General features: G+C 44.4%; 1 protein-coding gene and 1 non-coding gene across 2 annotated transcripts; both read left to right on the top strand.

Moving 5' to 3' along the window:
• Window positions 1-1,506: 1,506 nt before the first annotated feature.
• On the top strand, window positions 1,507-1,612 carry LOC118665650. The gene has a single exon (XR_004970727.1). It is a non-coding gene; the product is annotated as a U6 spliceosomal RNA (small nuclear RNA).
• Window positions 1,613-2,244: 632 nt separating this feature from the next.
• Window positions 2,245-9,974, top strand: LOC118664291 (olfactory receptor 52B4-like). Its single transcript, XM_036324262.1, has 2 exons — window positions 2,245-2,261; window positions 9,023-9,974. Exons 1-2 carry the CDS (start codon window positions 2,245-2,247, stop codon window positions 9,972-9,974), a joined length of 969 nt encoding a protein of 322 aa, XP_036180155.1.
• The last annotated feature ends 5,048 nt before the right edge of the window (window positions 9,975-15,022 follow it).

Here is a 15,022-nt window from a genome sequence, read left to right as displayed (position 1 = left end):
AGGAATTAAGTGAACTAAGGTGAGGATGCTTCAACTATTATTACCTAAATTAACTGGGTGGTTCCTAGATTAACTGGGTGGTGCACAGTTCTGACCTTTGCTAGAACTTCAAAGGTTACTAGTTTTTGGGGGGTCTGTCTAAACTCAGCTAGTGAAGACAATGAATGGACTCTGGCACTATAGGACACCTAGCACAGAAAGCCACTCTATCAACACAGGGAAGCATAAAAAATGCGGAGACAAAGAAACAGGTCACAAATAACAGAAATGGAGGAAAGCAAACTACTGGATATAGAGTTCAAAACCATGGTTATAAGGTTTTTCAATAATTTTCTAGAAACCTCCAATAAATTTAGTGAGACCCTCAAGAAATCTAGTGAGACCCTCGAGGTTATGAAAAAGGACCAACTAGAAATTAAGCATACACTGACTGAAATAAAGGGTATTATGCAGAGTTCCAACAGCAGACTAGAGAATTCCAAGAATCAAGCCACAGATTTGAAATACGAAGAAGCAAAAAACACCCAACAAGAAAAGCAAAATGAAAAAAGAATCCAAAAATACGAAGATAGTGTAAGGAGCCCCTGAGACAGCTTCAAGCGTACCAACACCCGAATTATAGGGGTGCCAGAAGAAGAGAGAGAGCAAGATATTGAAAACCTATTTGAAGAAATAATGACAGAAAACTTCCCCTACCTGGTGAAAGAAATAGGCTTACAAGTCCAGGAAGCGCAGAGAACCCCAAACAAAAGGAATACAAAGAGGACCACACCTTGACACATCATAATTAAAATGCCAAGAGCAAAAGACAAAGAGAGAATCTTAAAAGCAGCAAGAGGAAGAAACTCAGTTACCTACAAGGGAATACCCATACGACTGTCAGCTGATTTCTCAACAGAAACTTTGCAGGCCAGAAGGGAATGGCAAGAAATATTCAAAGTGATGAAGAGCAAGAACCTACAACCAAGATTACTTTATCCAGCAAAGCTATCATTCAGAACTGAAGGTCAGATAAAGAGCTTCACAGATAAGGAAAAGCTGAAGGAGTTCATTACCACCAAACCAGTATTATATGAAATGCTGAACGGTATCCTTTCAGAAGAGGAAGAAGAGGAAAAAGGTAAAGATACAAATTATGAACAACAAATACACATCTATCAACGAGTGAATCTAAAAATCAAGTGAATAAATAATCTGATGAACAGAATAAACTGGTGAATATAATAGAATCAGGGGCATAAAAAGGGAGTGGACTGACAATTCTTGGGGGAAAAGGGATGTAGGGGGTGCGGGAAGAGACTGGACAAAAATCGTGCACCTATGGATGAGGACATGGCAGAGGGGGGTAAGGGCAGAGGGTGGGGTGGGAATATGGTGGAGGGGGGCTATGGGTGGAAAAAAAGGAACAACTGTAATAATCTGAACAATAAAGATTTAATTTTTAAAAAAAGACATATGGAAGTAAACAAAACAAGACACATAATTTTCTGTCTAAAAAAGACTCGAGTGCTTGCTTAGGCAGCACATATACTAAAATTGGAACGATACAGAGAAAATAGCATGGCCCCTGCACAAGGATGACATGCAAATTCGTGAAGTGTTCCATATTTTCTTAAAGGAAAAAAAAATTAAAAAGATTCACTTCAGATCAAAAGATACACAGATTGAAAGTCAAGAGATAGGAAAAGATATTTCATGAAAATGAAGAGAGACAAACAAACACAAAAAGCTGGGATAGCAATACTTATACCACACAAATTATGCTTTAAAACAAAGGCTATAGAAAAGAAATAAAGAAGGACCCACCAATTCCACTTCAGGTTATTTTTCCAAAGAAATCCAAGACATACATTGAAAAGAAATATATCACCCTACCTGGTTTGGCTCAGTGGATAGAGGGTCAGCCTGCAGACTGGAGGGTCCCGGTTCAATTCCAGTCAAGGACACATGCTCAGGTTGCAGGCTTGTCCCCCAGTAGAAGGTGTGCAGGAAGCAGCCGATCAATGATTCTCTCTCATCATTGACGTTTCTTTTTTTTTTTTAATTAAATCTTTATTGTTCAGATTATTACATTTGTTCCTCTTTTTTCCCCCCATAACTCCCCTCCTCCACTTCCCGCCCCACCCTCCGCCCTTACTCCCCACCCACTGTCCTCACCCATAGGTGCACGATTTTTGTCCAGTCTCTTCCCGCATCTCCCACACCCCTTTCCCCCCCCAAGAATAGTCAGTCCATTCCCTTTCTATGTCCCTGATTCTATTATGATCACCAGATTATTTATTCACTTGATTCTTAAATTCACTTGTTGATAGATGCATGTTTGTTGTTCATAATTTGTACCTTTACCTTTTTCTTCTTCTTCCTCTTCTTAAAGGATACCATTCAGCATTTCATATAATACTGGTTTGGTGGTGATGAACTCCTTTAGGTTTTCCTTATCTGTGAAGCTCTTTATCTGACCTTCAGTTCTGAATGATAGCTTTGCTGGATAAAGTAATCTTGGTTGTAGGTTCTTGCTCTTCATCACTTTGAATATTTCTTGCCATTCCCTTCTGGCCTGCAAAGTTTCTGTTGAGAAATCAGCTGACAGTCATATGGGTATTCCCTTGTAGGTAACTGAGTTTCTTTCTCTTGCTGCTTTTAAGATTCTCTCTTTGTCTTTTGCTCTTGGCATTTTAATTATGATGTGTCAAGGTGTGGTCCTCTTTGTATTCCTTTTGTTTGGGGTTCTCTGCGCTTCCTGGACCTGTAAGTCTATTTCTTTCACCAGGTGGGGGAAGTTTTCTGTCATTATTTCTTCAAATAGGTTTTCAATATCTTGCTCTCTCTCTTCTTCTGGCACCCCTATAATTCAGGTGTTGGTACGCTTGAAGCTGTCCCAGGGGCTCCTTACACTATCTTCGTATTTTTGGATTCTTTTTTCATTTTGCTTTTCTTGTTGGGTGTTTTTTGCTTCTTCGTATTTCAAATCTTTGCCTTGATTATTGCGCTCCTCTGGTCTGCTGTTGGGAGTCTGTATAGTATTCGTTATTTCAGTCCGTGTATGCTTAATATCTAGTTGGTTCTTTATCATAACATCGAGGGTCTCATTAGTTTTCTTGAGGATCTCACTACATTTATCGACGGCTTCTAGACAGTTCTTAAGAGACCTTAAAAGTGTGGTTCTGAACTCAGTATCCTCCATTGACAGTTTTGTCCTGTTTCTTTGTCTCCGCATTTTTTATGCTTTCTTGGTACACCCCCTAGTGGTCTTTGTGCACAGTCTTGTTGTAGTTAAGCCTTGATTGTTGTCGGCAATACCGGGGGTGATTTGACCTCCAGGCTAACTGGCTATGAGAGTCCGCTGTGTCTGCAGTGGGAGAGCTTCTGTGCTGGATCTCTAGGGCGGTGCTAATCTAGGGTGTGCCTGAGGCTATCTGGCAAATGGCTCTGCGCAGGGCTTGGGTGGGGCGGGTCCCCGGGGATCTACAGGGTGGGCTGGAGAGAGCAGTTATGGCTGCTCTCAGTTCAGTCCCTAGGGGCTCTGCCTCACAGAGTCCCAGCAATCGCTGCAAACCTCGGAGAGAATGCTGCCTTCGAGTTCCGACCGAAGCCAGACAGTCCCACTATTCCTGTTTGAGTCTGGGTCCCTAGAGACTCGCCCGAATCTGGAGCTCAGAGTCTGAAACTCCCTCCCAATTAAAAACGATGTTTCTATCTCTCTCTCCCTCTCCCTTCCTCTCTGAAATCAATAAAAATATATTTTATAAAAAGAAAAGATATATACATTCATGTATTCATTCCATTGTCATTTACAATAGCCAAGATATGGAAGCAACCTACATGTCCATCAACAGATGAATGGCTAAAGAAGAATTGGTGCATATATACAATGGAATATGACTCAGCCATAAAAGGAATAAAATCTTGCCATTTGCTGCAACATAAATGGACCTAAAGGTTATTGTGCTAAGTGAAATAAGTCAGACACAAAAAGGCAAATGCCTTATGATTTCACTAATATATGGAATCAAAAAAAAATAAAATATATATATAGAATTTTAAATAAATGCCATATTTTTACATTAAAAGTTTATAAATCTTATTGACTGTTTTTAGAGAGAGAAAGGGAGGGAGAGAAAACATCAATGTGAGAGAGAAACATCAATTAGGTGCCTCCTGCAGGCGCCCCTAATAGGGATCAACCTCCCAACTTGGGTATGTAACCTGACCGGAAATTGAACCTGTCATCTTTTGGTGCATGGGACATCACTCCAAAGAACTGGCTACACCACCCAGGGTGAGATAAAATTTTTTAAAAATAAATAAGTTGATGCATAATGGTCTCTGTTATAGCTATATAGCTTTAATGTTCTGAATAGTTCAAAACAGGGACAACATATTACAGTAAACATGTTACCATAAATTCCTTGTGCAGATTAATGCTACAAAGTGATATGTGAAGTTATTTTTAATAAGTAAAACTATATTTCTAAAAGAAAAAATATTAAAATTTATTATTAAATAATATGAAAAATAAGGTACTCATTTCACTTTAAATTTATCAAAATCACAATGAAAACCTTGCAGAAATAAGTGTTTTTAAAATAATCTACATGTTTCTAACTTTGATAACAAGAGTAAGGCCATAACAGGTATCTATACTAATAAAAGGGTAATATGCTAATTAGGCCAGACGTCTTCCCGACATCCTTCCAGACAAAGCCACAGCAGCTGCTGCTGCAAGGGCCGAGGCTCAGGCAGCCGCAGCAGCTGGCAGTGGCAGCAGCAGTGGGGTAATGGGGGCAGCGCCTTCCCCTGATCTGCCTGGTCGCCTCCCGCAGAGGGAGGCCAGACTGCAGCTTAGGCCCACTCCCTGCACTCCCATCCCCTGAGGGCTCATGGACTGTGAGAGGTGGCAGGCTGGGCTGAGGGAACCCCCCAGTGCATCAATTTTTGTGCACCGAGCCTCTAGTCCAGTGATGGCGAACCTATGACACGTGTGTCAGAGGTGACCCCCGAACTCATTTTTTTGGTTGATTTTTCTTTGTTAAATGGCATTTAAATATATAAAATAAATATCAAACATATAAATCTTTGTTTTACTCTGGTTGCAAATATCAAAAAATTTTTATATGTGACATGGCACCAGAGTTAAGTTAGGGTTTTTCAAAATGCTGACACGCCGAGCTCAAAAGGTTCTCCATCACTGCTCTGGTCCTGTCTAATCTACTAAAAGAGAAACATGGTAATTGGCGTACGACCGCTACCCTTCCCATTGGCTAATCAGGGAGATATGAAAATTAACTGTCAACCAAGATGGCAGCCGGCAGCCAAGCAGCTTGAAACTAACATGAGGCTTGCTTGCTTGCTTCAGTGATGGAGGATTCCAACATTCCCCGCCTGCCTTGCCGGACTCTGAGCCTGCAGTTTAAGAAACATTGTAACATATAGAAGCTAAACAAAAACCCAGAAACAGGCTTTCAGCGAGCTGGGATCTCAGAGCTGGAGTCAGAGCTGGAGTTATACATTGTGTCGATTGCCTACTTTCAGCAGCAGAGTCCTAAGAGCTGGAGCCTCAGAGCTAAAGCTGGCCCAGAATTTAAAAAAAAGAAAAAGAAAAAAAGGAGTGGTTGGGAGCTTCTGTCACCCGCCAGCCTGAAAACAGCCCTCAGCCCCTCACCCAGACTGACCAGGCACCCCAGTGGGGACCCCCACCCTGAAGGGTGTGTGACCAGCTGCAAACAGCCCTCAACCCCTCACCCAGGCTGGCCAGGCACCCCAGTGGGGACCCCAACCCTGAAGGGTGTGTGACCAGCTGCAAACAGCCCTCAGCCCCTCACCCAGGCTGGCTAGGCACCACAGTGGGGACCCCAACCCTGAAGGGTGTGTGACCAGCTGCACACAGCCATCATCCCCTCACCCAGGCTGGCCAGGCACCCCAGTGGGGACCCCAACCCTGAAGGGTGTGTGACAAGCTGCAAACAGCCCTCAGCCCCTCACCCAGGCTGGCTAGGCACCACAGTGGGGACCCCAACCCTGAAGGGTGTGTGACCAGCTGCACACAGCCATCATCCCCTCACCCAGGCTGGCCAGGCACCCCAGTGGGGACCCCCACCCTGATCCAGAACACCCTTCAGGGCAAACCAGCCAGCCCCACCCATGCACCAGGCCTCTATCCTATATAGTAAAAGGGTAATATGCTTCCCAGCACCGGGATCAGCAGAGCCGCGAGGCCTCCGGGCACCGGGATCAGTGTGACAGGGGGCAGCGCCCAAACCCCCTGATCACCCTGTGACTCTGTGTGTGACAGGGGGTGGTGCCCCAACCCCCTGATCGGCCCTGCTCTGTGTGTGACAGGGTGCGGCAGCCCAACCCTCCCACCCTCCAAGGGTCCTGCACTGTGTGTGACAGGGTAGATCCATAACCTCCCCATCGGCCCTGCCCTGAGTGTGAGAGTGGGGCGCCCCAACCCCATGATCCACCCTGCTCTGTGGGTGATAGAGGGCAGCGCCACAACCCCCACCACTCCCACGGGCCCTGCTCTGTGTGTGATGGGGTAGAGCCATAACCAACCCATCGGCCCTGCCCTGAGTATGAGAGTGGTGGCATCCCAACACCCTGATCGGCCCTGCTCAGTGGGTGATAGAGGCCGGCGCCCCAACCCCCTGATATGCCCTGCTCTGTGTGTGACAGGGGGCGGTGCCCCAACTCCCCTATCGGCCCTACTATCTGAGTGACCGGGGGGAGCTCCTCAACCCCCTGACGGGTCCTGCTCTGTGCATGACAGGGGGTGGCACCGCAACCTCCCCATCGACCCTGCCTTGAGTGTGACAGGGGGCGGTGCCCCAACCCCCCAATCGGCCCTACCCTGAGCGTGACTGGGGGAGGTATCGCAACCTCCCGATCCGCCCTGCTCTGTGCATGACAGGGGGCGGCACACAAACTCCCCAATCGGCCCTGCTCTGAGCCCGACCAGGGGCTGCACCTAGGGATTGGGCCTGCCCTCTGCCACCCAGGAGCAGGCCTAAGCCAGCAGGGCGTTATCTCCCCAGGGGTCCCAGACTGCGAGGGGCACAGGCCAGGCTGAGGGCTCCCCCTTTCCCCCCGAGTGCACAAATTTTTGTGCACCAGCTATCTAGTATAATAAAAGGGTAATATGCAAATAGACCGAACCGCAGAACAACTGAACAACCAATTAAAGCATAATATGCTAATGATATTCTAAGGCTGCTCAACTGCTCGCTATGACATGCACTGAACACCAGGGGGCAGAAAGTCAACTGGTCAACCAATTACTAAGATGTGCTCTGACCACCAGGGGGTAGATGCTCCCCCTGGTAGATTAGCTTGCTCCTGTGGTACAGCCGATCAGGACTGAGCAACATTGACCAGACTTGCCCTGGAGCCCTCACACGGCCTTTCCCCGGCTCAATTGTGCACTGGGACCCCTCAGCCTGTACTGTGCCTTCTTAAAATCCGAGACCCCTCAAGGGATGTCGGAGAGCCGATTTTAGCCCAATCCTGCAGGCCATTCCCCTTAGGAGGGCGCCAGATGCAGGGCTCATAGCTAGCGAGTGCTGCTGCAGCAGCACAAGCCTCTCCAAATCGGATTAAATGGGCACAACAGGCACAGTGGGCCTGGGATTAGCAGGAGAGACAAATAGGAGCTGCAATTGGCGTTGGACGGCAGGTTTCAGCCCGATCCCTTCAGGCCACCCAAAGGGACCCCCCCGCCCCCCGTGCACAAATTAGTGCACTGGGCCTCTAGCAATGGAATAAACAGCTCAAGCAATTTATCTTTCTGAGTACTTGTCACAGCAGAGCTGCTACATCAACTCTGGGCTTCCTCTCCTGGGATTCTTGGCTCAGAGAAAAATAAATGTCGACCTGTTTAAACCTAAAAAAATTATAATAAATAGACAGATAGATGCTAAATGATGATAGATGATAGATAGATAGATAGATAGATAGATAGATAGATAGATAGATAGATAGATGATAGATAAAATAATCTGTTTCACAGTCAATTTATTTATGCTGATATAAATGGGGATAATATTTACTAATTCTCATTAAAACATACACAGAAATATTTGATGTAATGACCCTAACATGTTATTCGTTGGAAATAACATATGTGCACACCCAATCCAGGGTGGAGTTGTACTGGAGGGGTGGTATTAGCAGACATAAAGAGCCATAATGACTTGACCCATGTGTATGCAATGGAGGGGTTGTTGTTAAAAGCAAATCTGAGTTCCCTGAGGTACTGGCCTCCCCTGGAGTCTTCAGGCAAACACATAAAAATCTCTGCTCCCGATGCCTGACAATCCACATTCACCACATCTTAGGCTATGAAGACTACATTTGAAGCAGGTGAGCAAGTTATATAATAATGTGGAGTAACCCTATAGGGGAAAAAATGAAGAATAAACTAAAGGACTATGGGACGTAGAGTAAATATTTGAGAATATTAAGACCTTTGTCTGACATTAAGTCAGCAGAGTAATATCTAATGCTCTCCAATTTAAAGCACAAGGTGATTGAATATCTCCTCCTAGGAAAGCATCCAAGCCCGTTAATTTGTAATCAGACAATATACTTTTATTTGGATCTTTTCACCATTGTGTTATAGATGCAATCAAACAACCACACGGGATTACACACTGTTTTAAATGCATTAAATATTTATATAACAAAAGTCTATCTTTAAAATGCCAAATGACTTCATTCCATTCTCAATCTGACATCCTATACCCAAGTAGATTGAATTAGCCATTCTGTTGGGTTCCTATAATTGTATCTTTTTACCACTAACATGTTCAGTTAGCATATTGTTTTGTAGGCTTTATAAACATCTATTCCTCTCTAAGATTGTTACCTCACTGGGGGGAAAAACGACAATACCCTATTCATTTTGTTATCCTAGTTGTTCTTGGAACTAAATATGGAAAAGAATCAGGTAAGTGCTATAAAGTTTGAGTACAATCTGAAATGTTGATTTCTCTACAAACAGAAAGTGAGGTCCCAAGTCATATACTCCAGGTATGACCACCTTAAACCACACTGACGTGAGCTACACAGTCTTCTACTTGCTGGGCATCCCTGGCCTTGAGGACCAGCACGTGTGGATTTCCATCCCCTTCTTCGTTTCCTATGTCATCGCCCTGCTGGGGAACAGCTTGCTCATCTTCCTTACCCTCACAAAGAGCAGCCTCCATGAACCCATGTACCTCTTCCTCGGCATGCTGGCCGGAGCAGACATTGTCCTCTCCACGTGCACAGTGCCTCAGGCCTTGGCCATATTCTGGTTCCATGCTCAGGAGATCTCCCTGGATCGCTGCATCACTCAACTCTTCTTCATCCACTGCACTTACATCTCTGAGTCAGGGATCCTGCTGGTGATGGCATTTGACCGCTACATTGCCATATGCTACCCACTGAGATACACCACCATTCTCACACATGTGCTGATTGGGAAAATTGGTCTAACTATCTTTCTGAGAAGTTACTGTACAGTATTCCCCATGATATTTCTTCTGAAAAGACTGACTTTTTGCAGAACTAACATTCTTCAACACACTGGTTGTGAGCACATGGGCTTGGCCAAATATGCCTGTGATGACATACGCATAAACATTTGGTATGGATTTTTCGTCCTCATGTCAACAGTGATTTTAGATGTTATACTAATTTGTGTTTCATATATGCTTATTCTCCGTGCTGTCTTCCGCATCCCTTCCCAACAGGCTCGCCACAAAGCTCTCAACACTTGTGGTTCCCATGTGTGTGTCATTATCCTTTTTTATGGTCCTGGGTTCTTCTCACCCCTCACTCACCGCTTTGGACACCTCATTTCACCCCACATTAATGTACTCCTTGCCAATGTCTGCATTCTGATACCTCCTATGCTAAATCCCATCATTTATGGGATCAAGACCAAACAGATCAGAGACCAAATTACTTATGTCTTGCTTTCCAAAACAATATGACTTTGGGAAAAGGAAACAAGCTACAGTTTTCTCAACGTTTTTAGCTGTACATGAGGTGAGCTTTAGAAGCCCTAGTAGGTGGAGAACAGTTGCTCTTTAAAGTCTCAGATAAAGAATAGAGATGAATTTCTTTGTGCCTCGGTGAGTTTTCTCACTCAGAGTCTGAGAAATACACCAGTTACCTTTTTAATTCATTTCTAGTCTATACTCTACAGAGGTCTTTGAAAAGAGTTACATTATGGGTAATAGCGAGACTATTGTTTCCTGGTTTGATTCAGACATGATGTGGTAAAGAGATTGGGAGAGAAGTGAGGGAAGCAGGCAAAAACCTCTGCCATCCACATTCCCCTTTGTTTGTTCTCTGCCCTCCTCCTCCCCCTTTCCCCTGTCTCCCTCTTATCTTTCTTTTCCTCCTCCCTCTCTTCCTCTCCTTCCTCTTCCTATTCTACTTCTCCTTCTTTCTCTCTCTCCATCACAGTAAAAGACCTTGAAAGAGTTGTCTATACATTCACGACTCAAAGTCCTTCTCTATTTTTCTTCCTCTCACCCCAGTCAGACAGTTTTCTTATGCCATGACACTGCGTGTCACAGTATCCTCCACAATGCTGAATCCAATGGTTAAGACTGTCTACATCATACGTGACACTTCAGCACCATCTGACACAGGGAAACATTCTCTCATTCTAGAAATTCACCACTCCTTTCAGCTTAGAGAGTGTATTACAAAAAAATTGTGTAAAATCTCCATTTTTTAAGTCAAGATATTTATTGCTAATACTTTATGGCAGGTTACTGTTTATTTTCTGTAAAGTGTGTGTAAGTAAGTCAATTGTTTCAATTGAACTACAGTTCACATACTCTTCTAGAATAAGCCCCTCCACTGAATCCATGCAAGGGTATGCCATTTATAATTTAGACACGCATACTCTTTTAAAAAACATTTCTCTTTCTTTGACTGGCTTATTTCACTTAGCATAATGTTCTCCAGGCCCATCCATGCTATGACAAAAGGAGATTGTTTTCCTTTTTACAGCAGAGTAGTATCATTGTGTAAATGTACCATGGCTCTTTTATCCGCTCATCTACGGATGGACACGGGTTGCTTCCACATCGTGGCTATTGTAAAAAACACTGTAATGAACATAGGGGTACATATATTCTTTCACGTTAGTGTTTCCTTTTTCTTCAGATAAATTTCCAGAAGAGGAATCACTAGATCATAAGGTAGTTTTTTTTTGTTTGTTTGGTTGGGTTTTTTTTATATACATTTTATTGATTTTTTACAGAGAGAAAGGGAGAGAGAGAGAGAGAGTTAGAAACATGGATGAGAGAGAAACATCAATTAGCTGCCTCCTGCACATCTCCTACTGGGGATGCGCCCGCAACCCAGGTACATGCCCTTGACCGGAATCGAACCCGGGACCCTTCAGTTTCCCCAGGCCGACTATCTATCCACTGAGCCAAACCGGTTTGGCGATCATAAGATAGTTTTATTTTTATTTTTGTTTTAACGACCATGCAAAATAGAGGCAAATAGAGAGAGAGGAAGCAGACGGCTCTGGGTGGAGGGCAGTTAGGGAAGGGGGACAGATTACTCATGTCTTACTTTCCAAAAAAATATGATTAAGCAACAGAGAAAAAAAAGAGAGAACTGATGTACATAGATAACAGTGTGGTGATTGCAGAGGTGGAGGGGGATTGGTGGACGTCAAAGAAGTCATATAGGGGGTAAACAGTGATGGAGAAAATGTTAAATTAAAAATAAATAAAATCATTTGTAAAAAGCCTTCTTCACATGTAAATGTGATTATTTTAGTTCATTACCCAGTTGAAAGTAGGCTCAGCATTCGATGTATGTTACTTCCCTAGTGTCTATTATGTTGCTGAAAAACTAGGCACTAAATCAACATGCTTAAAATACACTTCCCTGTAAACTAGAAAACTATGAAATTATCACTTTAAAATAATTAGAGAAAATGAAACTTATAAATAAGTAACATTTATTACTTCTGTGAGTGTGACTTGCCTTTTTCCTTTGTTTTGTAATTACATTTTAAATATCTGAAACTATTTTTCAGATAGCTTCCATATATATTCTATGTGAATTCTATATATTTTTACATACATGAAACTACTTTTTTCCATAGATTTATAATATAAATGTTTTAACATAATTTTTCTAGCCTCACCTGAGGATATGTTTGTTGCATTTTAGAGAGAGAGGAAGCTAGAAAGAGAAACACCCATGTGAGAAAGAAACATGGATCAGTTGCCTCCCGTATGCGCCATGACCAGGGGGATTGAACTGGCAACCTAAGTATCTGCCCTGGCTGAGAATCAAACCCAAAACCTTTTTCAAAGCATAATTTAACTGGCAATAAAATATACAAGTTTATAGAAGACCCATAATTTACCTAGCCATTTCATTATTATTAACATGCACTCTATTTCAACTTTTTCAGTTGTTCAAGAACATAATGTTTATTAAAACATTTCCTCATTTTGCCTGTTTACCATATTTACACCTCATGTGGCTACAAATCTAAGACTAAGATTGCAAGGTCATAGGATAAGCGTATTTGGTTATGGGAGCGGGGCAGTGTCCTCCACATTTATTTTTAATTTTCAAAATGGATACAGCAATAATGGTTACAGCACAACATTCATTAAAACATTTCCTCATTTTTCCTGTTTATTAATCTTAGTTATATATGAGTCCTTAGAAATTATGTAATCAAATTATTAATCTTTTTTGTTTCCTTTGTGTTCTTCACAAGTGCTTCAAAATCAAACATGAATTGCCTTATTTTAAATTTTTGTTTGTATTTAATTTATCATTTGAATGAGTTCAAAAATATCTATTGCTATAAAAAGACAAAATAACAAAGAGGCATTGTAATTACTACGAATCTTACCCATTTAGCTAAATAGTTCATAATTCTAAAATGTTTTGTCATTTAAGCAAATTTTCACTTATTATAAACTAGAGGCCCGGTGCACAAAAATTTGTGCACTCAGAGGGAACGGAGGGGGTTCCTCCGCCCAGCCTGTGCCCTCTCGCAGTCTGGGACCCCTCGAGAGATAACGCCCTGCTGGCTAAGGCCAGCTCCTTGGTGGCAGAGGGCAGGCCCAATCCCTAGGTGCAGCCCCTGGTCGTGCTCAGAGCAGGGCTGATTGGGGAGTTGGGGTGCCGCCCCTGTCATGCACAGAGCAGGGAGGATCGGGAGGTTGCAATGCCACCTTCAGTCATGCTCAGGGTAGGGCCGATTGGCGGATTGGGGCACCTCCCCCTGTCACACTCAAGGCAGGGTCGATGGGCAGGTTGCGGCACCACCCCCTGTCATGCACAGAGCAGGGCCAATCAGGGGGTTGGGGCTCCATACCCTGTCACGCACAGAGCAGGGTCGATCAGGGTGTTGGGGATTGGGGAGCTCCCCCTGTCACTCACAGAGTAGGGCCAATATGGGAGTTGTGGCACCGCCCCCTGTCACACACAAAGCAGGGCAGATCAGGGGGTTGGGGCGCCGCACCCGGTCACACCCAAGGCAGGGCCAATGGGGTGGTTATGCCTCTACCCTGTCCCACACAGAACAGGGCCCATGGTGGGCATTTGGGGCCGCTTTCTTTCACAAACAGAACAGGGCCGATCAGGGGTTGGGGCACTGCCACTCTCACACTCAGGGCAGGGCCGATGTGGAGGTTATGGCTCTACCCCATCACACACAGAGCAGGGCCCTTGGGGGGCGGGGGAGCACCACACCCTGTCACACACAGAGCAGGGCCTATCAGGGGGTTGGGGCACCGCAGCCTTTCACTCACAGAGCCGCAGGGCAATCAGGTGTTTGGGGAGCTCCCCCTATCAGGCACAGAGCAGGGCTGATCAGGGGGTTGGGGCGCCTTCCCCTGTCACGAACAGAGCAGGGCCGATAGGGAGGTTGTTGCCCCACCCCCTGTCACACACTAAGCCGCAGGGTGATGAGGGGGTTTGTGCTCTGCCCCCTGTCATGCTGATCACAGTGCCGGGAGGCATATTACCCTTTTACTATATAGAATAGAGGCCTGGTGCACGGGTGGGGGCCGGTTGGTTTGCCTTGAAGGGTGTCCTGGACCAGGGTGTGGGTCCCCACTGGGGTGCCTGGCCATCCTGGGTGAGGGGATGATGGCTGTTTGAAGCTGGTCACACACCCTTCAGGGTGGGGGTCACCACGGGGGTGCCTGGCCAGTCTGGGTGAGAGTCTGAGGGCTGTTTTCAGCCTGGCGGGTGACTGAAGCTCCCAACCGCTCCTTTTTTTCTTTTTTTTTTTAATCTGGGCCAGCTTTAACTCAGAGGCTTGGCTCCACCTCTTAGGCCTCCGCTCATGAAAGCAGGTTTCTGGCCTTTGTTTACCTTCTGTAGTTGAGACAATGTTGCGATCCTGCTGGCTGAAGCCCAGCAACTAAAGCAGGTTTCTGGGGTTTTGTTTAGCTTCTATATTTGTAACATAGTTGCTTAGAGTTGCAGCTCAGAGGCCTGCAGCGGCAGGCGGGGAACGTTGGAGTCCTCCGTCACTGGAGCAAGCAAGCCTCATGTTTGCTTCCAGCTGCCTGGCTGCTGGCCGCCATCTTGGCTGGCAGTTAATTTGCATATTGCCCTGATTAGCCAATGGGAAGGGTAGCGGTCAGACGCTAATTACCACGTTTCTCTTTTATTAGATAGGATTGGGAAACTATTTTATATCCACCTTTTTAATGTAATGTTGTATAACAAGTATTTTCTTTGGCATCCAGAATATTACATAAATATTAAGCTGAATAAGTGCATTATTATTGAATATTTATATCCAAGTAATTGATAGTATAAATAAACTTGTTATGAACATGAGCATTAAGACACAGTTGCTATATTTCCTCTAGTGTACTATAGGAGAGATGCTGAAATTTTTTACTGCATGTATGTAGGAGTGACTGTTCCTACCCAGGCTGAATATGTGTTTTTTTGTGTGCAAAAAGTTTTTTAATGCACCTTTTAGAAATTCTAGGAAATATGTGTTTTCCAAAAAATTGAATGG

Source organism: Myotis myotis, unplaced genomic scaffold (genome assembly GCF_014108235.1).
Source record: "Myotis myotis isolate mMyoMyo1 unplaced genomic scaffold, mMyoMyo1.p scaffold_m19_p_10, whole genome shotgun sequence".
Lineage (NCBI taxonomy): Eukaryota > Metazoa > Chordata > Mammalia > Chiroptera > Vespertilionidae > Myotis > Myotis myotis.
The sequence above is the reverse complement of the archived record's forward strand: the minus strand, read 5'-3'. Positions and strand labels throughout refer to the sequence as shown.